A 26,977-nucleotide genomic window follows, 5' to 3' on the forward strand; every position below is an offset into this window, starting at 1 on the left:
TCTTCTCTTCTTCATCTTTTTCTCCCTCTTCTACAAGCTACCCTTCTTTCCCTTCTCCTTCATTTTCTATTATCCCATCACTTTTTTTCCCCTTCCCTCTCCTCCTATCATCATCCTTCTCCATCAAAAATTCTTCCCCTTCCCATCCTTCTTTTCTCGCATCACCTGCCTTCCTCCTCACATATAGGCAACACCGTGCCCCTCCTGCCTAAAAAAATGATACTGGTCTCTTGTTAGGCACAACACCGCCACCACCATCAACACCAGGTGAGCAACAGGTGAGAGAGAGAGAGAGAGAGAGAGAGAGAGAGAGAGAGAGAGAGAGAGAGAGAGAGAGAGAGAGAGAGAGAGAGAGAGAGAGAGACTGGTGGTGGTGGTAATAATGATGGTGATAGTGGTGATCTAAACTCTAAACCATACACACACACACACACACACACACACACACACACACACACACACACACACACACACACACACACACACACACACACACGTCAATAAATCAGTCAGTGATCAACAGAAGGTCACCAAGTATCTAGAAATACGTACATGTGTGTGTGTGTGTGTGTGTGTGTGTGTGTGTGTGTGTGTGTGTGTGTGTGTGTGTGTGTGTGTGTGTGTGTGTGTGTGTGTGCGCGCATCATCCATGACTGAAAGTGACGAAGATTCTCAGGAAGATTTGGAAGCGGAGGAGTAGGAAGAATAGGAGGAGGAAGAGATGCAGTGGTAGGCAGGAAGGGAGGAGTGGGAGACGAGAGGAAGAAAAAAAGAAAAAAAATTCAACACAGCAAGAAATCAATGAAAGAAACACACAACATGCAAAGAAGGAAGGAAGGACGAGCAACACGGCTGAAGTAAGGAAGGAGGGAGAGAAGAGAAGAGAAGGGAGAGAACAGGAAGTAAAGTAAGCAAGAAGTCGAGAGAGGGGAGGAGAGAAGGAAGGAGAGAAGCAAGTAAATACTGGCACAGGGTAAAGAGGAAAGGAGGAAAGATGAGGAAGAGAAAGTGAAGGAAGGAAGGTGAATGAGAAAGACTGGAAGAGGAGGAAGTGAGAGAGATGATAGAAGAGAGGCAAGCGTGGAGGAAGGAAGGAAGGAAGGAAGGTAGGTAGATGAGTGGGTAGGGAGGAACCCAGGCATCAGAGAGAGAGAGAGAGAGAGAGAGAGAGAGAGAGAGAGAGAGAGAGAGAGAGAGAGAGAGAGAGAGAGAGAGAGAGAGGTCCATTCAGCACCACCCAACACCTCTAAATAAGGATGCTGCCTCTAGCGTCGCGAGGGCGGGGATGCACACACACACACACACACACACACACACACACACACACACACACACACACACACACACACACACACACTTTTCACATATTTGCAAATCAGTAATTATATGAAACGTCCCTCTATAATATATCTTCCCTTTCATTAGGCGCCATATATGAGAGAGAGAGAGAGAGAGAGAGAGAGAGAGAGAGAGAGAGAGAGAGAGAGAGAGAGAGAGAGAGAGAGAGAGAGAGAGAGAGAGAGAGAGAGAGAGAGAGAGAGAGAGATAACACTGATACTCTAAAAGCTGAGAGGCTTGAGTAAATGGGAGGAAGGGGAAAATGATAAAGAAGAGGAGGAGGAGGAGGAGGAGGAGGAGGAGGAGGAGGAGGAGGAGGAGGAGGAGGAGGAGGAGGAGGAAGAATGAAGCAAAAGAGAAAGAAAAAGAAAGAAAGAAAAGAGAGAGAGAGAGAGAGAGAGAGAGAGAGAGAGAGAGAGAGAGAGAGAGAGAGAGAGAGAGAGAGAGAGAGAGAGAGAGAGAGCGTTTAGTCAGCACTCAGCACACTAAAATACGCTGACCACTACCACCCTTCATTTCTCTCTCTCTCTCTCTCTCTCTCTCTCTCTCTCTCTCTCTCTCTCTCTCTCTCTCTCTCTCTCACTCTCTCTCCAACCTTTTCTCCTCCTCTCCCTTTCCTCCTCCTGCCCTCCCCACTCAAAGCAGGATATGTTAACGAGGTGAAGAGGACAAAAAACAAACAAACAAACCAGAGGACACGAAAATAGATAACCCCAGAGAGAGAGAGAGAGAGAGAGAGAGAGAGAGAGAGAGAGAGAGAGAGAGAGAGAGAGAATCATGACATCATCGCTGGAAAAAATTGAAACGTAGGCAAAGGAAACACTGAGAGAGAGAGAGAGAGAGAGAGAGAGAGAGAGAGAGAGAGAGAGAGAGAGAGAGAGAGAGAGAGAGAGAGTAAACAGGAAATAAAACACGAGGAAATTACAGGTCGTTGAATAAATATGAAAAAAAAACAAGAAGAGGAAAATGTTGAGAGTATAAATGGATAAATGAAATAGATAGATAGATGAAATAGAATAACGAAGGAAATAAAAGAGACGACGATGACGTAAAATTATACAACAAAAAAAAAAAGAAAAAGAAAAAGAAAAAGAAAAGGAGACCAAATAGCACTAAAAATGGAGGAAAAAAAAAAAAACTGCATCGGTGACAAAAAGAAAAAAGCGTAAAAAAAATCCGTAAACAAACAAATAGATAAATAAATAAATGCAAAAATTTGTTTGATGAAAAAAAAAAGTACAAACATCATCAAACAAACATAAAAACAACAAAAGCAAAGGAAAACAAACTCAAACCAAATAAAAAATAAACAAACCACTCACATACATACATACATACATACATACATACATACATACATACATACATACATACAATAATTCTTTCAAAAGATAAGGTATAAAAAATAAATAAACAAAACTTATCAACTGCCAATACAAAAGGAACACCAAGGAACAAAAAGAACGTGATAAAAGAGAACACGAGGAATGCAAAGAAGAAGAAGAAGAAAAAAAGATCTTAAAGAAAAAGAAGAAGAAAAAAGAAATAGTCAAACGTAACATAAACACACTTTAATAGTAAGTCTTCCGAGGCTGATAAGGAGGAGGAGGAGGAGGAGGAGGAGGAGGAGGAGGAGGAGAAGGAGGAGGAGAACTAAACTTGAGAGAAGAGGGGTAAAGATGATAATATGAAGGAAGAATCATGAAACCAAGGAGGAGGAGGAGGAAGAGGAGGAGGAGTGAAGTGATGACGCAGGGAGAAGGGAGGAAGTAGAATAGAAAGAGTGGAGGACACAGGAAGATGGGGAGAGAGGGGGAGAGTCTCTTACCTACACGAATGGAGGGAGAGAGAAAAGGGAGGAGAGAAGGGAGAGGAGGAAGGGAGAGGAAGGAGGAGCGTGGGTTGTAGGATAAGAGTCACTCCCTTCCCTGCGGTGGAGGAGGAGGGAGAGAGGAAGGAAGGAAGGGAGAAGAGGAGGGGGGAGAGAGGGAGGGAGAGAAGCTAGGGAGAGGCTCTGGGAGGAAAAAAAGGGAGAGGTGAGAGAGGAAGGAAAGTAAATAAAAATAATGAACATTTCTCGGAAAGGGAAAAGTGCTTGACTGATAGAAGAGGAGGAGGAGGAGGAGGAGGAGGAAGAAAAATTCAAAAAAATATAAAGGAAAAAAAGAAGGAAAAGTAACATGGATGCATGACCAGAGAGAGAGAGAGAGAGAGAGAGAGAGAGAGAGAGAGAGAGAGAGAGAGAGAGAGAGAGAGAGAGAGAGAGAGAGAGAGAGAGAGAACAAAAGAAAGCACAATGTGGTTTGAGGTGAAGAGGAGGAGGAGAAGGTAGAGAGGAGGAGGAGGTAGAGAGGAGGAGGAGGTAGAGAGGAGGAGATGGTAGAGAGGAGTGAGAGGGGGAGAGAATGTGGGAAAGGAGAAACGGGAGACAGGGCGGACAGAAGGGACACTGTTTTCAGAGAGAGAGAGAGAGAGAGAGAGAGAGAGAGAGAGAGAGAGAGAGAGAGAGAGAGAGAGAAGCACACCATAAAAATTTTTCTAGTCTCAAAGGCGTCATAAATCTCTCTCTCTCTCTCTCTCTCTCTCTCTCTCTCTCTCTCTCTCTCTCTCTCTCTCTCTCTCTCTCTCTCTCTCTCTAACAGACAGTAAACAAACTCCTTACAACATTCCCAAACCACAAGCACCACCACCACCACCACCACCACCACCGCCACCACCACCAGGACAGACTGTCTAATCCCTCACCCCTGAACGCCCATTACCCTCCTGATCGCCCTTAACACGCACCCTCTGCACCCTAATCCCTCACCCTTGCCTCAATATACACATACAAAGGCGCTCGCTCCCTTTAGCACTACCTTCCCGCCGCTCCCTCCCCTTGCTACATCACGCGCCATCCATCTTCTGTTCTCTTGTGTTTACTCTTTACTCATCCTCTTACCGACTCTCGCCTCACCTCTACCACTTCTGCGGCAGCCTTTGTAGTGTTGAGTCTTCGCGTTTTCTCTCCTGTCATTTCTTAACTGGTGTATCTTCTTTTTTCCTGTGTGGTTATGTCGGTTTCTTGTTGTCTTTTGGGCTTTATCGTTTTATATTCTCGTCTGGTTTGTTTTCAAGGGTTACTGAGATGATTAGTTGAGTTCTCGTTGTGTGCGCGCGTTTTTCTCTTTTGCCACTAATGATGCAATGTTAATTTGCCACTCGAGTCATGAAAGCATCCTTGAAAACTCATGCAACTTTCATTAGCATTTGTTGGAATTTGTCAAGGTATGAAGTGGTAATGATTGAAGAAGCCGTTCTATGTAACATTCAATTGCAGTATTTCATGTTAATTTGTCACTGGAGTCATGAAAGCATTCTTAAATTCTCCAACAACTTCCATTAGAGACTCCTGGCATTTGTCGATATAAGACGTGGAAACGCTTGAGAATATGGTCTTTGGTAACACTCAGTTGCAGAAACCACGTTAATATATCACTGGAGTCATGGAAACACCTTCAAAATTTCTTATAACTTCCACTAGCGCTTGTTAGAATACGTCGAGATCAAACGCGGAAGAACTTGAGAATATGGTCTTAACACTCATTCATCCTCTTACTGGCTCTACAGTTCAACAGCAACCCTCTCTGTACCTCCTCACCTTTCTGCTCACATTCCTAAGACTCACGTAAGCTCCCTCCCCAATCCAACACTATACAGCTCTCTCCTGAACCAACCCTCACCTCATTTATCACCACTCATCCACAGATCATCCACTCCCCAAAACCAACAAGCCCCATGAACACATCTCCTCAACTTTCCTCTCCTTCCACCTTCACTCACTTCCTGCACAGCTGTTGCCAGTAGGAGTACAAGGGAGATAAAACCGTAACCACACTGGACCCCACAATATCACCCTCTAGAACGCCAGGAATGGGTGGCTGATAATACCGGCACGCAGGGTTAAAGGGGAAAAAAAGGATAGGGGAATAGTTTAGACTCAAGAAGACAGCCTGACTCTACAACAGGCCAAATAAATATGAGAAAACACTGGACGGAAGAGTATAGATAGAAAAAAAAGAGGATTAAGGAACACGAGTAGGTGGATTAGGTGACTGTTAAAGTTGACAAAGAACAAAATAGAGGGAAGACAATAGGACAGGCGGTCACGAGAGGCTGAAGGATGCGTGGGGCAGGAAAGTGTGGGACTGCTCGGTGGCATCCTGTGGTTTTAGAATGGGAAATATGGCGAGGTTCACACAGGGTATCATAGCATAGAAGTTAACGTGTGTGGAATATATACGCATTTATAGATGGTGATAGGCAATATTCAGATGAACAATATACAGTACAAGAAAATACATATACAAAGACAGAGGTAGTTAGATACGTAGGTAATAAATGACATATAGACGCATGTAAATGAAAATGTGTGTGTAGAATATACGACAATACATACTTAAAGGTACTGATGCTGATAGACAATATACAAAGGGACACGAAAGGTAATAATTAAACAGACATAGATGGTTAGATAGGTAATGGAGTGAGCGGGCAGTCAAATACATGTAGACAGATATGAATAAGACACGAGATAAACAAAATATATGAAGACCAAGATAAACTTATAGACAGACATATGTTGGCAAAAATGAACAATGAAAGAAGAATACTATGATCATTGAGTGGGTATATATTTACGAGTTTGTACTGTACTTAGCGTCACAAATCCAAGCGCAGTAGTAATTTTGCCATCAGAGAACACGTAAACAAGGTAATATTATCAATACGTTCACACGCTGAGTGGCCAAATTTTCCCGTCTTTTCTAATACGTGTTGTTAACCTCTTCACTGCTACGGTCGTCTTTTGTTAAAATTGGTATAGTACATTGTTTGGATGGACATAGAAGAAGAAGAAGAAGACAGAATATGAGGTCAATTCAATCTATGCCAAACTATAGAAGTACGTTACTAAGAGACTGCGGAACAAAAATGCGTCTTTTAAAAGTTGTAAATGATAATGGGAAAGATGAACTATCAGCGAAGGGGGGATAAATTTTCCATACCTACATTTAAAACCTACATATATTTATAAGACACAAAATTATTAGTACCTGTAGAGCCTTGTATAACTCAGTAAAGGTACACACACCGGCATCTTACACGGGACATGATTTAAACACCGAGGGAGAAAGGCGAGACCCAGCAGGAAACAAAGGCAGGGAGGGACAGACAACAAAGATGAGGTCACGGGAGGCGCGCACGAGTCACTCACAGGTCAGCCGGGGTCACGGGTCGCTTAATAATAATACAGGTCAAGCAGAGCAGGTCAGGACACAATGAAAGGTGGGTCGTTAGATGGAGTGCCGGCGGGAACTAAGGGATTCGACCGGGCACAAGGGACAAGGGGGGTGGCAAGGGGCCAGAACAGCATTGGGTTGCTATATAGTCTAGTTGTTGGTCTTTCGTCTTGTTCTGAGCTGTGTGATTAGCTTGTTCTTGTTATTGGTGGTGGTGGTGGTGGTGGTGGTGGTGGTGGTTACAGTAGTAGTAGTAGTAGTAGTAATGGTAATGAAAGTAAAAGGAAGGGGACCAGGAGGAGGAAGAGGAGGAGGAGGAAGAGACGTAAGGGGAGGAGGAGATACTAATGAGTGCAAAAGAAATGTGATAGTGGTAGTAAACTTGTTATTGTCGCTGATTGTGGTGGTGGTGGCTGTTGTGTTGGTGGTGGTGGTGGTGGTGGTGGTAGTTTTGGTGGTAAGGCTTCTCATATGACGAAATATTTCCGAATTGTCTTGAGGCAGTGAAAAGTTTCGTTAATTGCATCTGGGGCATTTCCTGACTGACTTTTGGGCCGCAGAGAGAGAGAGAGAGAGAGAGAGAGAGAGAGAGAGAGAGAGAGAGAGAGAGAGAGAGAGAGAGAGAGAGAGAGAGAGAGAGACATCATGACTCTCCCCTGCCTCACAAACACCAGTAACAAACGTGTCACCACCACCACCATCACCACCAAACTAAGTCATCACTATCACCACCTCAATCAGTCACCACCATTACCAACAAAGCAAGTCACCATCACCACCACCACCACCATCACCACCATCACCAAACTGTCATACACCACATCTTTGACCTTTCATAAACAACCATTTATCAACCTCCCTTTTATTATTAAACTATTTGACCTCCCATGACCTGACCTGAGCTGGCAGTTTTATGACCCTGAAGTGACCTCGAACACTTGTTATGACCTGCCGCGTACTTTTTTGCCGGGTCAGAGGTGAGAGGTGAAAGGTCAGGGTCATTGTTGTAGTGGGTCAGGGTAAGACTTAATGGTGACAACACTTCACTGTACTTTACTCTGTTATTCCCTTAAGACTACCTAAGTGTTAAGTGTGTGTGTGTGTGTGTGTGTGTGTGTGTGTATGATAAGTGATGTCAGTAAGGCTTAATGTGGTGATGTCAGTATGGTGCATGTGAAGTGCAGTTAGGGATGTCAATGAACTGTAATTATGTCAGTATTGAGTTTTATTAGAAGTGGGGTGTGTTTAATTAATGATGTAAGTGAAGTCTATTATATTTGAATGCGTTTAGTGATGTCAGTAAAGATGAATGTATGTATGAAAGTATTGTAAGCATGTACGTATACTTACCTGGACGCGACTAAGGCTACCAGTGAAGTATACACGAAATACGTAGGTTTAGTGATGCCAATGAAAGTGCGTCCAGTGATGTTCAGACCCAAACAAAGCGCGTGTGGTGACGTAAGCAAGCCCCCTAGTGCCTGATGCAAATAAGTCATGTAACGTCAGGCGAGACTTAGAACAAACAGGATCCAGATGTGAACAATGTGAACAAAAAACGCCACATTCCCGATAAAGCCACATTCCAATGAACTCGATTTATGGGAGAGAGAGAGAGAGAGAGAGAGAGAGAGAGAGAGAGAGAGAGAGAGAGAGAGAGAGAGAGAGAGAGAGAGAGAGAGAGAGAGAGAGAGAGAGAGAGAGTGAGGCTTAGGATCAACATCATTTTTTCTCTCTCTCTCCACCTCCCTCCCTCACTGACTCCCCTCACTTCTTTTAACCTTATAGGAACACCCTGACCCCTGGTACTTATTTACACATATGACAACTAAAATCATAAACAGTAGCCGTCATGCTCCTAATTAAGAGACCCAAATAGGTAATGGCACAAGTACTTGGTGAATATTCATGTGAGGGAAGATTTAGTGTTGACAGCAAAGTGGTTTTAGTGGTTCGGCTCGCTATCAAATGGCGTGACCGTTTTGCAGTAATGAGCCAGAAATGAGACGAAGATTTGTTACCCTAGCGTTCCTATGACCTCTAATTGGCAGGTAGGGACAGATGGATGATGGATGAATGAGAAAGATGGAAGGAGGGATGTAGTCTGATTCTTAATGAGTGATTTGGTTGACGATTGGGAAGGGAGTATAACGTTTTTAAATGGTATGTAGGGAGGGATGTAAGGGATGAAGTTGTAGGGTGATAAACGGGAGGGAAGAGGGAGTCATCTATTTCATAATGAGGAAGAGAGAGTAATGTTTTTAATTGGCATGTAGGGGTTGGGATGTTGGTGATGGTTGATGAATGGGAAGGAAGGAGGAATGGCCTGATTTTATAAGGAGGGTTTTAGTTGAGCAATGGGAAGAAAGAATTATGTTTTATTTATAAGTAAGGGTGGATTAAATTAGTTGATAATTAATGGAAGGAAGGAAAAGAAGGGAAGAATGAAGAAAGAATAACGTTTGATTTATAAGATGGATTGGTTACATTAGTTGATAATTAAAGGAAGGAGAGAAGAAAGGAAGGAAGGAAGGAAGGAAGGAAGAAAAACGTTTGATTTGTAAGAATGAATTGGTTATACTAGTTAATAATTAATGGAAGGAAAGAAAAAAGGAAGGAGGGACGGAAGAATAACATTTGACTTATAAGAATTAATTGATTACACTAGTTAATAATTAAAGAAATGAAGGAAGAAAGAAAACAAATCTTTATAAGGATGAACTGATTAACTTACTTTATTAGTGGAAGGAAGGAAGGAAGAGTCATGTTCAATTCATGAGAGAGGTTGATTAAGCAAGCTGATAATTAATGAACGGAAGGATGGATGAGTAATCTTTAATGTATAAGGACGGACTGACTAAGCAAGTGGTTGATAAGTACAGGAAGGAATGAAGAATGACAATTTAAACACGAATGAAGCAAAGGACGGATGATAAAGGGAGGAGGAAGGAAAATGAAGTAAGAATAGTCAAATAAAAAAGGAATAAATAATGACCTTTAAATCAATAGAAATATGTAAAAGATTAGCGATAAACGGAAGATACAATAGCCCTTCATTTAAACACAGGATGGCAGATGAGGAATGGGTGGCAGGGGAAGAATGGGGAGAGACTTTTACATCTAATGAGGTATGCAAAGGGTCTGATAGGAAAAGGAAGGTAGAGTGACCTTTAACTCCAACAAAATGTGGTATGCTAGGATGGCTAATAAAGGGAAGGAAGAATAACCTATAAATTTAAGTAGGTATGTGTAGGATTGACGATAAAGGGAAGCTAGAAATTACCCTTTAATTAAACACAGTGAGGTACGCCAAGGGATGCTGAATAAAGGGAAGGGGAAATAATATATAGATTTAAGAAAGCAAATTAAATTAAGTGGGTAAAGGGTTTAGTGGCATAGGAAGGAAGGAATACCCATACATACATATAAAGAAATATGCAAAGGTTTAAATGAAACAGGGAAGAAGAAACACCAGCACATTTAATAACGTGCACAAAGGGTTAATAGTAAAAGGATAATAGAATCTGCAAAAAAAAAAAAAAAAAAAAAGGTATCAAGGTAGGAATGTTTAATAAAAGGAATAAGAAACAAACTACAATTATAAGGAAATATACAAAATGTTTAATAAGGAAAGAAAAAAAAAACTCTATATTTATGAAGGTATACAAAAGGTTACTGGTAAACAAAAAGCAGAACCAGTGAAAAAGACACCATGAGGCAAATATAGCAGTGAATAAGGAAGCATGCAAGGAATTATTGGTAAAGGAAAGGAAGAATTAGTTAAAAGGAAACAAGAAGAGAATATAGCAGGTCGGTAATGAGTCAGGAAGCGAGAGGAGGCCAGAGGAAGCTGCGGGAGGAGGAGGCGGCAGCTGAGTGGCGCTGCTTCCCTCATCTCACGGCCCAGTGAAAGCGGAAGTTTTGGAGACGAGTACACTCCACGCCAGGATAGTGCACCCCTTGTGTGTGTGTGTGTGTGTGTGTGTGTGTGTGTGTGTGTGTGTGTGTGTGTGTGTGTGTGTGTGTTTCTTAGCAGTATCACTAATGAATGACGTCACAGACACACGCACACACACAGTAGCATCATCCCAGGAACAGTAGACACACACACACACACACACACACACACACACACACACACACACACACACACACACACACACACACACACACACACACAAACATACATACAGTTCTCCTCGTGATCGCCATGTTTAAGTTATAAGTCAGTGCAGGTATGTGGAAGTTGCGACACACACACACACACACACACACACACACACACACACACACACACACACACCTGAGGACGGCCTAGCTAGGGGCGCTTCGTCCTATCGCGACAAACCATCTTACCACCCTATTGTTCCCGTCCAGCTACCGCGCATACATACATACATACACACACACACACACACACACACACACGAAGCAGAGAGAGAGAGAGAGAGAGAGAGAGAGAGAGAGAGAGAGAGAGAGAGAGAGAGAGAGAGAGAGAGAGAGAGAGAGAGAGAGAGAGAGAGAGAGAGAGACTAGCCCTACAAAGTACTCCTCTGTCCACCATCATCGCTGCCCTTCTCTCACTCTCTCCCTCCTCTCTCCTTCCTCACTCTCATTCCCTCTCTCCTTCCTCTCCTCCCTCTCCTCTCACTCTCTCCTCTCCCCTCCTCTCCACTGCCCGCCAACCTTACGTTTCTCTCTCTCTTAATTAGTTGTTCTCCCCCCCGCCTCCACCACCCACCTCCTCCTCCTCCTCCTCCTCCTCCTCCTCCTTCTGTTCTCTTCCTGCTCGCCTTCGCTCCCCACCTTCCTCCCCTTAGCAGGTGTCCACGCCACTGTAGCTACTGGAGGAAGAGGAGGAGGAGGAGGAGGAGGAGGAGGAGGAGGAGGAGGAGGAGGAAGAGGAGGAGGAGGACATTTCGACATTCTTTCCGTCTTAGCACAAACAAGAGAATTCCACACCAAAACCTGTTGCTCTCTCTCTCTCTCTCTCTCTCTCTCTCTCTCTCTCTCTCTCTCTCTCTCTCTCTCTCTCTCTCTCTCTCTCTCTCTCTCATGATCCGAGAAACAAGAAGGAAACACATGATCCGAAACTTCAAAGAGACAGACACACACACACACACACACACACACACACACACACACACACACACGTGTTTTTATCCCCTATGTACATTTTCAGTTTGTCAACTGCCTAAATAATAAACCGTTTATTATTATTATTATTATTATTATTACACACACACACAGGTAATTAGTATAGTAATTTTAAATCTTATTACACGCACTCCTTATCATCATCAGGAAAATAAACCAAGATAGAAAGAAGAGGGAAAAATAAATAAACAGAGATAATAAAAGATAAAAGTGATAAATAAAATGAAATAAAGTGAAAAAATCCTCCAATACGTGAGAATTAATCTAGGGCACGGATACAAACTAAGCCTAATCTCTCTCTCTCTCTCTCTCTCTCTCTCTCTCTCTCTCTGCGTGGTTATGTGCTAAAGTGTGGTAGTAGTAGTGGTGGTGATGAAGGTGGTGATGGTGATGATAGTGAGGGGTGGTGATGGTGGTGGTGATAATGGCGGTGCTGGTGTGTGATAAGTGTGATAATGATACACTGTGGATAGTGCTGCAGAGGAGGAGGAGGAGGAGGAGGAGGAGGAGGAGGAGGGGGAGATGTGAATTAAATGCAATGAAGACGAAAAAGAAAGGTTCGCGATAAGGGAAATAATGACAGGAGGAGGAGGAGGAGGAGGAGGAGGAGGAGGAGGAGGAGGAGGAGGAGGAGGAGGAGGAGGAGGAGGACGACTATGAGGAAGAGAAAGAGGAGGGGCATCAGGAGAACAAGAACGAAGACGAGGAGGAGGAGAAGAACTACAACCACAACAAGGAGGAGGAGGAGGAGGAGGAGGAGGAGGAGGAGGAGGAGGAGGAGGAGGACAACCACGAGACGAGAAAATGAACACCACAGAGGAGGAGGAAGAAGAGGACTAACAGATCCCCTCTGAACGCGGCATTCCCCAGCCAGGCAAGGCCACAAATCACTCCTTTCTGATCTCTACATAATGAGCCTTAGATGCAACGCAAAAACTATTAGATCCTGTTACTTGGGGATGGGTAGAGCTGGACACTGGAGGGGGATTAGACGGAGGGGACGATGGGAAAGGCGGGGAGTAGATGGGGAGGGTAGAGATGAAATATAAAGGACAGTAAAAGATGAGGCGAGGTGGATAATTGGACATTACAGGATAGGGAGGATGAAAGGATGTGAGGAGAGGAGGAGGGGGGTAGATGGAGTGGCTGGAGATGGGAGAGGAAAGACAGTAGGTGGACAGGATGTGATGGAGAGATGGGGAGAATGTGATGATGGAGGGATATAAGAAGATGGGGAGGAAAGGAGGGAAGCAGATGAAGAAAATATATACATGGATAGGGTACATGATTGGCAAAGATAGGGAGGATGTGAGGGTGGAGGAGTGGAGGTATTAGGGGAGGTAGTGACGGAGGAGGAGCAGGAGGAGAAGGAGGAGGAGGAAAGATCATGTTTATTAAAATTCATAGTTTATTTGTGAGTGTGGCACTTCTATCACTAACCCAGGAAAGGTAAGCTAATTATTACCTGGCTATCCCTTGCTGTGTGACTGGTGCCTCGGACTGACTGCACCTCTCTCTCTCTCTCTCTCTCTCTCTCTCTCTCTCTCGCGCACACATACACACGTCCTAATTCTTCAACAGTTTTTTCACCACCACGTGTTTAATTTCATGTGTGGAGTTCCTCGGTTTTATCTATATCTCACAAATACACGAAGAGTTATCTACTGCAATATTAATACAGTTTTATAACTTTTGTATACTAGTAGCAAATTTTTATCACCATTGCGTAAGATATCCCATGCCTAAAACTGATCAGTATTATCTATATCCCATAAGTACACAAGAGATTCACTAACATCACTCCACAACTGAAACTCCCGAGTAGCATTTTTTTTCCATCACTTTGACTTAAAATCTCCCCACGCTAAAATCAATCAACATTATCTAAATCCCACCAAGAGTTACCTGTAAAACCTAACCAGTCTTTCAAATCCCCGGTAGAAAATTTTTATCTCGCTTATTTCCTACCTAGAATCAATAAGTATTATCTACAACCCACAAAATACGCCGAAAATCACATCGTAACATTACGCAAACCTACACAAGCCCTTTAAATCCTGCAGGGTACACATATACACGTAGCAAGAACCCTAATTTAAGTAGAAGGCTCTGTTCTATATCATTGTCACTAGAGTGATGGCAGAGGCAATTCCAAGTGACGTGTGGGGCGCCCTTTCCACACCCCTCCCCTTCCCCACCACTCCCTGACGACCTGACTGACACACTGACGGCACACACACCCCTCAACATCTCCAAGGCTGCACGCATCCTTGACTAGCGGCCTTGGCGGGGCAGGGCAGCAGTAGGGTATACAGTGGGGGAGGTGTGGAGTATGCTGGGATGCCTAACAGAGGATGGTAGATGTGATGTAAGGAGTGAGGAGGATGAATGTTGGGTGTTTGTGAGTTTGAGGGAGGGAGGAGGGATGCTGGAAGAGGTACAGGTTGTGGAAGGAGAGAAATAGAATGATAAGAGTAGGGAAAGTGCTGGAAGTAAGGAGAGAGAAATGGAAGAGGGAAAGAGTCCTGGAAAAGGATAGATAGTGTGTGATGGAGGTAAAGAAAAGAGAGAGAATGATGGAGGAAGGGATGCTAGAACATACAGAGGTTCTGGAAGAGGAAAACGAGTGCTGGAAGAAGGGAAAAGTGCTGGAAAGTGGAAGAGAACGATGGAAGAAGGGAAAAAATTGTTGGAAAGAGGAAAAGTGTGCTGGAAGGAGAGATGCTGGGAGAAATAAAGGTTCTGAGAGGATGGACAGTGCTGGAAGGAAGGACACTGAAAGGAACCGTGCTTGAATATGGAAGGAGAAATGCTGGAAGGAATAAGAGGCAAGAATAAAGTACTGGATGGAGGGAACTGGGGTGAACGGGTGATAATGGAGAGGTTTACAAGGAGAGAGGAGTAACGGGACGAAAGGAGTGATAGAGAGAGGGATGCTGGTAGGGAGGGAATGGAGGGAGGGAATAAAGAGAAGAGGGAAGGGGGGATAAGGGTGAGAGGCGGTGATGGGAAGGTTTACAAGGAAGGGATGGAACAAGACGAGGAAGCGGTAAAGTAATCCTATTCTTTTTACGACTCTACCTCTCCTGTGTGTATAAAAACAAGGCGAACTGTAGACCAGGACACCATATTGCCCCTTCCCTTGTGCTTTATGGTACCTGGTGCCTGGTAATGTACGTAGAAGTCACTGATAATTATAGGTACGTGTTTCTCCTTATTTATTTATTTATTTATTGTTGTTTTAATGTGTGCAAGTTGAAAATGGCATTCTTATATTTGATGGTTTTCTTGTTAGCGTGTTTTGTGAGAGAGAGAGAGAGAGAGAGAGAGAGAGAGAGAGAGAGAGAGAGAGAGAGAGAGAGAGAGAGAGAGAGAGAGAGAGAGAGAGAGAACATAAGAACATAAGAAATAAGGGAAGCTGCAAGAAGCGACCAGGCTTACACGTGGCAGTCGAGAGAGAGAGAGAGAGAGAGAGGAACGAATGGACTCCTTCTCTCTTTTTAACTACTTCTCTTTCTCGCATTTTTTTTTTTTTTTTAACGGGGTCCCTGTAGGCGGCGGCCGTTGATACCCGACACCCGACACCCGAGCGCCGCGTTAACGGTCCACCCGAGAGGTCTTTTTGGCCCGATTAGTCACTTACAGCGGTCACAAATACCCTGCGAGAAAGCCACCACACGCACGCACACACATACATAGGCACACACACACACACACACACACACATACACACACACAGGGCCACATTCTAAAACACTTCTACACCGCATCTCCATTACATTCAAAAGGCTCTAGTTAAAGTTACACGGATTTCTCAGGTAGTTTATACGGTTCCAGAGACAGATTAACATTACTACATTATTAACAGGGAAAACACTCTGTGGCCTTTGAAAATAGTCGTGGTGAGAAAAGTAAAGCGTTTCACACACCACAGATAGATAGATAGATAGATTGATAGATAGACAGATAGATATTTTATTGGCCATAACGCACAACAGCACAAACAATATCATTTCAATAACTAATATGGTTCAACAAATTGCTCTTACCCCTAAACACATTAGACATTGGAAATTTAAACACACACACACACACACACACACACACACACACACAAGGATGAGTCAGTAACACGTCACAACACGAATAATAAACCTGTACCAGAATATTATCAATACTTTGGCTTATCTGTGTGGGTCACGTGCATTACTCTTATCAGGCGTTGAGTTGAAGTGCTTCCCTTATGATAAAAAAAAAAAAAAAAAAGGAGAAAGAAACCGATCCCTTACTGCGATTTTTTTTTTTCCTCCTCGTTCATAAAACATTCATTCACTTCCCACCTCACTCACTCACTCACTCACGCACTCATCCTTCCACCTCATACTGAAAAAAATGTCTTTATTATCTTTTGTGAATCACGGAGATGGGACATGGGCAAAAAAAAAAAAAAAAAATAAAAATAAATAAATAAATAAAAATAACAATAAGAAAAATCGAAATAAAATAATAGCAGAAAATAAGAGAAATGGAAAATAAATAAATAAATAAAAACTTACCAAGGAATAATTACAAACACAATCACCACAAAAAAAAAAGTTCCTTAAAAGAAAACAGGAATAAGGAGACAGAGAGAGAGAGGAGAGAGAGAGAGAGAGAGAGAGAGAGAGAGAGAGAGAGAGAGAGAGAGAGAGAGAGAGAGAGAAATACGTCATTCATCTATTACTAACTCCTCCTCCTCCTCCTCCTCCTCCTCCTCCTCCTCCTCCTCTTCCTCCTCCTCCTCCTCCTACCTTCCACAACGCCTCATCCTGTACCCTGAAAACTATCCCTCTTACTTACACTAAAAACCAAACACCACCACGAACTCACTCACCCTTAATCTCTCACTCACACTCACACTCACACACACACACACACACACACACACACACACATACTCACAGTACACCACAAAACCAGTTCTTGACGCCTGAAGTGTACACAAGAGAACAAAAGAGGTCTGCAGAACCATCACCTCCCCCTCCCACCCAGTCTAACTATAATATCACGTCTACACCCTCCCACATTCCTTCACTAATTAAGAGAAGGTCCCACACACACACCACGGAGGCTCCCATGTATAATCAGTGAATGCAGCAGCGGCGCACCCTTCACCCCCCCCCCCCTACACTACATTCAAAAGGCTCTAGATGAAGTTACACTGGTATTCATGAGTATTTTCAAGGTTCCAGTGACAGATGAACAAGATTTCTACATTATCAACAGGGGAAACACTCAAGAGAGCCCGGCTAATCATCTCTGTGGCCTTTGAAAATTGCGGTGAGAAAGCGAAGCGTCTCAGAATACTGGCCTTGTTCTCACCACCAGCGTCTTTCCTTCACCGCGTCGCCTCTGCTGGTATGCCTTTCAGTGTCAGTGGTGAAGGAAAGGTGGAGATCTGCGTGGGTGAGTTTTGTAGAGGTGAGCGTTCAATGTAAACGGTGAACAGTGGAACTTGTTGAGAGAGAGAGATATATACAGACAGGCAGACGGACAGGCAAAGAGAGAGAGACTTCAACCAGCACATAAGGCAAGGGAGCAGTAAGATTGTGTTGACAGAGGCAAGGTTCGTCTGCGTAGCTTCCCTCTTCGCCAGTACCCTCAGCCCACGTCCACGAGAGAGAGAGAGAAGAAAGGGACGCACTGACACCTGCCCGCCTCTACCTGCCCGTCTCAAGGGGATGAATTGTAAGACTCTCAGTGTTGCGTGAATGGACGAAGGATTTACGTAGGAGAAGGAAGAAAGATGAAGACGTGAGATGTGAGTGAAGACGAGATGAAGGGAGGAGGAGGGGAGGGATGCAAGGGAACGAAGAAGGAAAGGTAAGGAGGAACAGTGAGTGGAAGGAAGGAAGGAAGGAAGGAAGGCAGGGAGGGAGGAAGGGAGGGATACAAAGGTTGTTAAGAAAGACCAGGAAGGAAAGGAGGAAGGGAAAGAATACGAGATAAGAAGGGGGGATAAGGAGGGAATAAGTGGAGAGTAAAAGAAATGAAGAAATGGAATGAGAAAGGGGAAGAAAAGAAAAAAGACAAATGAAAATAAGGGAAAAGAAGTGCAGAGAGCAGAATGATTAATTAATTAATTAATAAATGAAGGAAGGAAGAAAGGAGGGTGAATGAATGAAGGAAGGAAGGAAGAAAGGAAGAGAAAGAATTTAGGGAAGCATGAAAAATGAAAGATAAAGGGAGGAAGGAACAAAAAAGCAAAGTGATTCAGGGAAGTATGGAAAAGGAGATGAAAAGAGGAAGAGAGAGAAAAAAAGGAAGAGAAAACATAGAGAAGGAAGAGGAGATATAAAGGGAGGAAGGAAGAAGGAAAGTATAGAAAGGTGACCAAGAAAAAAAAGTAAATGAGGACACGAGGAGAGAAAGCAAAAGATCACTATACAAATTAAGTTAAGATCGTCAGGAACACTTCTCTCCATTGCCTGATAACGCCCTCTCTCTCTCTCTCTCTCTCTCTCTCTCTCTCTCTCTCTCTCTCTCTCTCTCTCTTTCTCTCTCTTCCCACTCACCGTCCTACGTTCCTGCCTCCACACTTCCCTCAGTTCCCTTTTCTCTGCTTTCCTCCCTCACCTCCTCCTCCACAAACAGTCTCTCTTACATTTCCTCCTCCACTTTCTCTCCCTTTCCTCCTCCGTTCTTCCTTTAAATTCTCTCCTCTCTCCTACATCTACGTCTCTCTCTCTCTCTCTCTCTCTCTCTCTCTCTCTCTCTCTCTCTCTCTCTCTCTCTCTCTCTCCTCATTACTACGGCTGTCAACAGTATGTTTTCTCAATGACAATCATCATCATCAGCTTTCCCAACCCACTCACTTAATCGATACAAGAACAACATGTATAATCGTGGAGAGAGAGAGAGAGAGAGAGAGAGAGAGAGAGAGAGAGAGAGAGAGAGAGAGAGAGAGAGAGAGAGAGAGAGAGAGAGAGAGTAAATATTTGTCAAGATTCGAGAAGCAGGATTCAGTTTCTGACACACGACAATGCAGCGAAGTAATTATTTAGCGACTCAGAATAAGATAATGATAAGTATAAGTAATTAGATAAGTTAATGAACTTTGCACGGTGTATACATTCACCACAACAAGATAGCGAGGGAAGGAATAAATAATACCAAAATTAATATTATTTTTTCCTTGTGTTCTACTAAAATTAAACACTTAAACTTTCACTATACAACTTCATCGTTCTATTCAGACTCGTACAAAACATTAATTAACTCTTTCACTGCTATATGGAACAAACCACATCACTTAAGGCGACGTATAGAAAATTTTAGAGCATCTACAAGCAAGGAAGGAAGGGGGATGAAAGGAGAAGATTATCCAATGCCCAGAGGTGGCTGTAGAAAAATTAATAGGTGCTTTAGTGTAGTTTTTTTTTTATTAAGGAAACATGTCAAATAGCAGTGAAAGGGTTAAAGGAGGGAAATAACGTCACGGTTAATGTTATTTCTCCTTCTTACTGTTCTACTAATTACTGTACTTATATTCTCACTATATACAACTTATCCGCTCTTTCTGCACTCGTCCAGAACACTCATGCGGCACTGTTTAAGTAGAAACCTTGGTAGGCATGCACTGTGTTCACCGTTTTCACGTTCTCTGCACGTTCTCTCCTCCGTCTTGGTGATGTACAAACTTTTTTTTCCTTATATTTTCCAGTTTTTTTTTTTTTTACTTTAATTTTTTTTTTTTCCTTTTTCTTTGACTTTTGGGAGTGGCAAGTGAACAGGATTTTCTTACCTTTTTTCTCTCTCCTGGCTAGTTTCCTTGAACTCTGCCTCCCTTCTTGCCCCACACCTTTGTAAAAAAAAAAAAAAAACATAACAGCATAAGGGAAGGCGTAAGGTGTAGGAAGTCAACAAAAATCAATAGGCCTAGACATGGCATACATACCTATCTACCTACCTGACATACCCACCTATCACACCCATCCATTCATCCATCTAATCTTTAACACGCCTCCCTGCTGTGACTCGGCACGACCAACACGAGCACTCTGATAATATCGAGTCCATTTCAGGCATCCACCACTGTGTTAGAGAAGCAATTACATAACATTCTCTTCCCTGAGGTGGAGATAATAACATGTGGCCCTCGCTGCACCTGATGTTTACACGCAATATTCCTTGTGGGTGATGCCTGGAAATTGAGTGTACAGTGGAGGCCAGAAGTAAGTTAAAATCACTCCAGCACCGTGTATGTTCTTTTCAAGTGCACCTGTATACCCACTCATGTTGTATAGTGGGTAATGTTACTGTCTAATCTCGTCCCGGGGAATCTTATAACATTTTAAACTATCTAATTGTATAATTTGGTTCTTAGATCATAAATTAGTTGGGATGCCAGCGATGTTCGTGGAAAATATTGTGAAAAGAGAAGTTAGGATTGAAGGAAAACGCAGAACACAGCAGCATGTTATTTGACTTCAGCTGCAGTCGTTTCCTTTGTGTTTTGTGACCTTCCTCCATCTCAAGTTCCCTGATATGACAATCTTAAACATCCTGGCAGAAAAGGCAGAACAGTAGAAGATAGTATGGCCTGGTATTTGACTTTATCTGCACTTAATTTCCACAGACTGTCTTGCATTTTTACCTCAGTTATGTCTTCTTATGAGCTGACGGTCTTACGAAACCCAGCAGTACATAGATTCTTCACAAATCAGAGAAGAATGGACAAAACAGTGGGAAGCGAGTGTGGCATGTTGTTTGACTTAATCTACACGTATTTCCACAGTGCTTTGTGTCTTCTTTCAAGCTTGTCCTCTGTGTGTGCTGATAATCTTGTAAAACCCGACAGTACATAAATTCTCTACAGATCAGAGGACTTAGGATTAGCAGGAAACATTGAGCATAGAATGGCATGTTATCTATGTTTATCTGCGTTTTGCCTTCCCCCTCAAGGTTAAGCCCTCCCATGAGGTCTTACAAAACTTAAACATTGCGTAGATTCTCAACAGATCTGAAGACTTAAGAATGAGAGAGGAGGAAGGAAAAAAGCAGTAACCTGTTTGAAGGGAAGAGTTTGGCGTTCTCTCTCAATCTCAAATCTTTTAATCCATTGAGAATATTATAAAATCCGATAGAGAGGACGTAAGATTAACAGAAAACGCGGAAGACAGTAGGAAAAGAGTATGGCATGTTATCTGCCTCGTGACCTCGCCTGTAACTGCTCAAGTGTCCCTGCAAGGCTATTTACTGTTGTAACACTTGTGGTCTCAATGCAGCGCGAGATCTCTCTGTCTGTCTGTCTGTCTGTCTGGCTATGTAGCATTTCCTCTTTCATTAGATACCCCTCTTGATTCCCTCCTCCAGGCCTCTTACTCGCCTCTTCTTGGAATATTGCACATGTTTGTTTATTTATACATGCCTAGGTTGCTTATTCTTCTGCCGAGAACGCAACTCCACGCCGTAATAAGGAAAGTCTGGGCTCGTATTGCGCCTCTCGTGTGTCCTCGCCTCGCACACTTGTACATTCTTCACATTTTTTCATGCCTCTTGTTCATCTTGCACGGCCTTCATACCTTGCGTCTGTCATACATCGTTTGTGTATGTGGCGACTTCTTTCTCTGTAATCCGAAACGTAAAGTAAGGCACGGCACGTCTAGATAAGAGTTGATAGCGCCACCCGAGGCACGATGCAGACGAGGGGCGCCACACGTAGGTGTACTTCAGCTCGTCATGCAAGACCGTGTATGTATGGAAATGTGTACACGGGATTGAAAGATAAACATGCAATATACAGAGAAAAAAAAAAAGTGTTTATGTATGTATGTAATGTATTCTGTAATGCTGACGTGTGTGTGTGTGTGTGTGTGTGTGCGTGTGTGTGTGTAATAATAATAATAATAATAATAATAATAAACGGTTTATTCTTTAGGCAGTCAACAAACTGAAAATGTACATTGGGGGTGGGGAAATACTTGACATTAATCCTAAAGGTAAGTCAAATCTAGAAGTCAAATCTAGAAGGGACTATTGATTGATGGCTCGCACCATGGTGTGTGTGTGTGTGTGTGTGATAATGAATAATAATAACTAAGTTTATTTGATATAGGCACGCCCGAAAGGTGAAAATATACAAGCGTGACTACTGACGTGATAATACAGTACTGATAACAAAGTTCATGCTATTATTAATAAATATGTGTGTGTGTGTGTGTGTGTGTGTGTGTGTGTGTGTGCCCTTCTTTATGCTGACTCGTGTGTGCGTGTGTGCCCTTCTTATAAAGTTGACTGTGTGTGTGTTTGCTTCTTATGATGTTGACTATTTAGTGTGTGTGTGTGTGTGTGTGTGTGTGTGCCAGCAAACAACACTCACCCTTCTCCTCGCGGCTCCTCCCCGGGTCGCGGCCGCTCGCTGAGAACTTGTTGCCCATGTCGCTATTTCCTCGAGTCCTGTCCTCGTCTATTTACCTCCCTCGTCCTCGGCTCTCGTCACCCACAGCGAGGCACTCATCCTCCACACTCCACCACCAGCACAACCCTCACCTCACCACTGTGACTGGCCTTCCAAACCACCACGCAATAGCTACAATCACACACTAGAATAAATTCACGTGATGTAACTCGCGGATAGCTGCGCCGCACAGCCTCCCTCCACAACGTCTGTTCCACCACTGTCTGTCTCTCCGGGACTTTCAATGGGCCAGAGCGTCAGAACACCGCGTCCCAGTCCAAGCTGCCAAGTCACTTTACAAATTAACCCTGATACTGTCACCGCCATTAACCTGTCTCTCGCCTACTTACCTTACATCAGTGGAAGAGATAAGAGGTGCAGTGTACTCGTGTAAGTGAAGCGTGTGAGTACTCCTGGGTAAGGGAAGTGAGGGGAGATGCCCAGGTCACCGCCGCAGGATCGAACGCCAAAAATGCCTCCGTGATGGCCTGACCTCCCTGTTGCCTAGGGTCGCTCTTGTGTCTGCCAACGCTTGATAGGTGTTACAAATAGAGGATAGCTTAGCAAATAGAGCATAAGATGGCTTTGGGGTTTAACTCTTTACCTGTGTGTTAATAAGAAGTACGTGATGAGTTGTTCAGTAGTTAGCATTGTTAAATCTTAGCCTTATAGAATAATGTTTTTACTAACGGGTCTTATGAACAGAGGGTAGCTTGGTAAATAGAACATATGGGAGTTTTGGGTTATTACTCTTTATGTGTGTGTTAATTAGTTGTTCGTAATGGGTAATTCAGCAGTTAGACTTAGTTCTTGGGCGTTGTTCTTTACCGGTGTGTTCTTCGCAAGTGTTGTTGATTAGCAGTAAGTGGGTAGTTTAATAGTTAGTCTTGTTATAAACCAATATACTTCCTAATATTAATTCTTCAGCAACTCAACAAATAGAGTGGAGTCTTGGTTATAACTGTTTACCTGTGTATTATGCCCACCTGTTGTTAATTGCCAGTAATGAGAAGCTGGTAGTTATCTCGTTATAGACCAGTATGTTATCTACTTAGTACCTGTTCTTCCCGTGTATTTCTTTATAAAAAATGGTCTTGGTTACAGCAAATTATACCACTATACTTCACACACACACACACACACACACACACACACACACACTTTCAATTCACCCTCAAGCCTGGCCGTTTTAATTACATGTTTCTTCATACTTACTTATTCATTGATCTGATAACACTATGCCCGTATTTAGACATGGGGGACGATAACAGTAACTTCACGTCATTGAGTCATTCCCCAATACACTAAACAAACCCAGTACGAGAGGCGGAGAAATCCTTAACAGTGGGCCCTTCTGAGGAACTCGATCAAATGGTGTAGGTCAAGGAAAATCTTTAAGTAACTCCTAATAGTAATAAATGATTTTGGCTAATCCTTTTGACTTACTCTTTACTTTGACTTACTCTTGTACTGCCCACGTGGCTTTCTACAGTGAATGACTTGTGAGACTGAGGGATGGTTGAAAGGATAAAGGATGAGTCTGATGTATGAATGGATGAAAGTTGCTGCTGGTGAATAAAAAGAGGTTGAAGGGTGGATGGGTGGATGAAGGATAATGCTAACAGACAAAATGAGGAATGAGGAATGAGTGGATGAAAGCTCCTACTGACACACAAGTTGAGGCATGAGGGGTGAGTGGATGGAAACTGATAACAAGGCAGAAGAAGAGACTGTAGTAGAATGAGTGAATGAAAGCTGCTCCTGATCTGATACACAAGAAAAGGATGCAGGTTAATTAAGTGCATGAAAACTGGGACTTCTTTACTTCAAAATAGTGTTAATTCTTCATTTCTTAAGGCTTTCTTTGTTATGGGGGTTCAAATAAACTGCTTGCATGGAGAGAGAGAGAGAGAGAGAGAGAGAGAGAGAGAGAGAGAGAGAGAGAGAGAGAGAGAGAGAGAGAGAGAGAGAGAGAGACGGAGGAAAAAAAAATGAAAAGAGAATACGAAGCTAATATTGTCTTTTTTTTTACATATATTTGAAAGAGTCTTGTTTAAAAATTAGTGTCTATGTATTTTTTTTTCTTGTTTTGGTGATCAAAGGAAAAAAAATAAATGTGTCAGTGACCTTCAAGTAACCTGCCCTTGTAATGAGGCTGAGGTTTGGTCAGGTAGGCAGCTGATTATTACTGTCAGTGTTGTTGTTGTCAATGGAGGGAGGTTACTGAAGGAAGGAAAGAAAGAAAGAAAGAAAGAAGGAAGGAAGGAAGAAAATAAAGAAAGAAAGAAAGAAATGAATTAAGGAAGGAAGTTGGTTGTTTTTGAAGACAATAAAGAGAAGGGAAGAGAAATTAAATAAAGGTTCTTACATAGTATTGTGAAACACACACACACACACACACACACACTCTCTCTCTCTCTCTCTCTCTCTACTGCATATATGAAAAGGAACCAAGCGCACATATTTCAGAACGAACATACAAATAAACACGGTCCGCTTTTGATTTCACATGTCCCGCAGATTTTTTACGTCATTCCGTCACGTAATTATTAAGTCGCAGTAATATCGATGATTGAAGTTTCTGTCACACGCATACACAGTTCACTTACTAGAATATAATTTAGGTAGGGTAATATAGATAGGATAGACTACTTTACTTTTGTCTCCCATTAAAAACTTCGTTTTCTCGGAACCGTTTTCTCTCACTCTTTTTAAGGGCTAACTATGACATGTTAGTTCCAGTGAGATGATTGTTCTGTACGTCACTTGCCTTATGAAAACAAATACCCACTCATAAATTACATAAAGAGTCGACTAATAAAAATTCAGGATATTAGTATCTATTAGTTAGTGTGAGGGAAGAAGTTAAAATAGCCACAAATTCACGACTTTCAAACTTCGTCACATTGTTTCTGATGAGGCAGACTTTGAACACCTCCCTGTACCCGCGACCCTTCACCCTGATACCCACCACAGTGATTAAAGTGATTGATTTAGCTACTTTTCCTGGTTATCGCCTTATCTCAGTCCGGTCGAGCACTTGACGAAGGTTCACGTGTACAGGTGGTGGTTGTTGTGGTGGTGGATAACTAATGATAACCTAATGATGCTGTTGTTTAATGTGTGTGTGTGTGTGTGTGTGAGAGAGAGAGAAAGTCACGTGCTCTCCTCGTCTAAGTGGTTGGAAATTAAGATTTACTGATATGTGGAAGTGAAAACAATTCTATTTGTCCCTAGGAGGAAATGACAAAACGCAGATCATATTGTTTGCTTTTTACGTTTCCTCTTTTTTTTTTGTTATGATTTGTCAACTTTTCACATTTATAGCAGTAAGTATAAATGTTGTTCTTTTCTTAGTTGTGTACTGTCAAGGCGCCTTATTTCCAATGTCATTTTAAATTTCATTACGGATTGTCATCTTAAAGAATTGAGAATTTCAGGGTTTTTTTTTTTTCAGTTTTATTGTCCCTGACCAGTGATCTTCTTGCATAACAAAGTGGCGCCAAGCATTTGCATTAGACAAGCACTCTTCAACGCGAAACACTCAACAATTCATAGCAAGATCTTAAATATTCTATCAAAACGAAAATTTGTGCCAGAGTGAATGTGCTACAAGACAACCCGATTTCTGTCAGCAGGGTGGTTCTACTTATTTTGCAGCACCACACTTGACAGGGGCGGAAGAATATCTACCACTCTATATCATCTATCCTCGGTAGGTACTTTGAATATGGACATGCACAATATTAGAGCAGAAAGGTAATAACAGGCAGGTAGTCTATCAACACCTCCATTAATTTACCATAACCTGGGTACATATTTCGACTTTTGACGTGTAGCGCAGCAAGGTACTGACAGGCAGGCGTGAACATGTGTTATAACTACTATGCACTGTCTGGGCGAGTTCTTTACTTAATAGAGGGGAAGGAATGGGGCAGGAAGGATATGGCACCGGTCAGGTAACACGACATTAACTCCCTAGGCAATGGTAGCCACTCACCGAGACACAGTGGATAACTCAGACGATGTCGTGGAATCCTATACAACTCAGACTATGTGAGAAGTGATGTGTAACTCGCAAGGGACGAGAAGCAAATCTGAGGACTGGCCCTCCACTGACCGTGCTAACCGGAACCTCAGACAGCCGCTTAGTCTGCCTCTCATTAACACCTACAGGGGCACTCCCTTCACCCCGACCCTCCCTCCCTGGGCCCTCAGACACGCATGAAACACTCAACTCACTCTGGAACAACCAACGTGCTCCGAATTATATATCACTACAAAATGCAAATTGGTGAACGAAACACACACACACACACACACACACACACTGACCGGAAACCACTGACTGCCTGCCCGGATGAAAAAAAATGAATAACTTATTGAATATTACAATGATTAATTTACTTTGCTACAGTTGATAGAGGATCTTAGGGAAAATTAATCACAATAATGCAGAAATTAGGCGTGTGATAAGAAAACAAAAAATAAGGATTATCAGTTCAAACAGAAGGAGCGCTGGCACTGGCAGGCCCGCTGGCAGTGTGGACAGGTGACTCAAGGCGGCGCCACCTTTCCCTTTCCAATCTGAGCACTACATGTAAAGCTTTACGGAAGAATATATGCAAGAGAGAGAGAGAGAGAGAGAGAGAGAGAGAGAGAGAGAGAGAGAGAGAGAGAGAGAGAGAGAGAGAGAGAGAGAGAGAGCGTCGGTTGTGAGCCGGCGAGGGCTCTCATAACCCTATCTGCTGGCACACACACACTC

At 42.9% G+C, this 26,977-nt stretch overlaps 1 protein-coding gene across 4 annotated transcripts in view; it reads right to left on the minus strand.

Annotated features, from left to right (window-relative positions):
* Nucleotides 1–22,433, minus strand: part of LOC135093234 (breast cancer anti-estrogen resistance protein 3 homolog) — a 109,301-nt gene extending 86,868 nt beyond the window's left edge. Inside the window, exons 1-2 of one of the 4 annotated variants that reach the window (XM_063992233.1) lie at nucleotides 22,135–22,433; nucleotides 19,558–19,614 (exon numbers count right to left, since the gene is read on the minus strand). In XM_063992233.1, the coding sequence (XP_063848303.1) occupies nucleotides 19,558–19,614; nucleotides 22,135–22,192 (115 nt within the window). In that variant the 5' untranslated portion in view covers nucleotides 22,193–22,433. The remainder of the gene's footprint in view (nucleotides 1–19,557; nucleotides 19,615–22,134) is intronic. The other 3 variants (XM_063992232.1, XM_063992234.1, XM_063992238.1) reach the window with 3 other exon arrangements.
* Nucleotides 22,434–26,977: the final 4,544 nt, after the last annotated feature.

This window comes from Scylla paramamosain, chromosome 42 (assembly GCF_035594125.1).
Source record: "Scylla paramamosain isolate STU-SP2022 chromosome 42, ASM3559412v1, whole genome shotgun sequence".
NCBI lineage: Eukaryota > Metazoa > Arthropoda > Malacostraca > Decapoda > Portunidae > Scylla > Scylla paramamosain.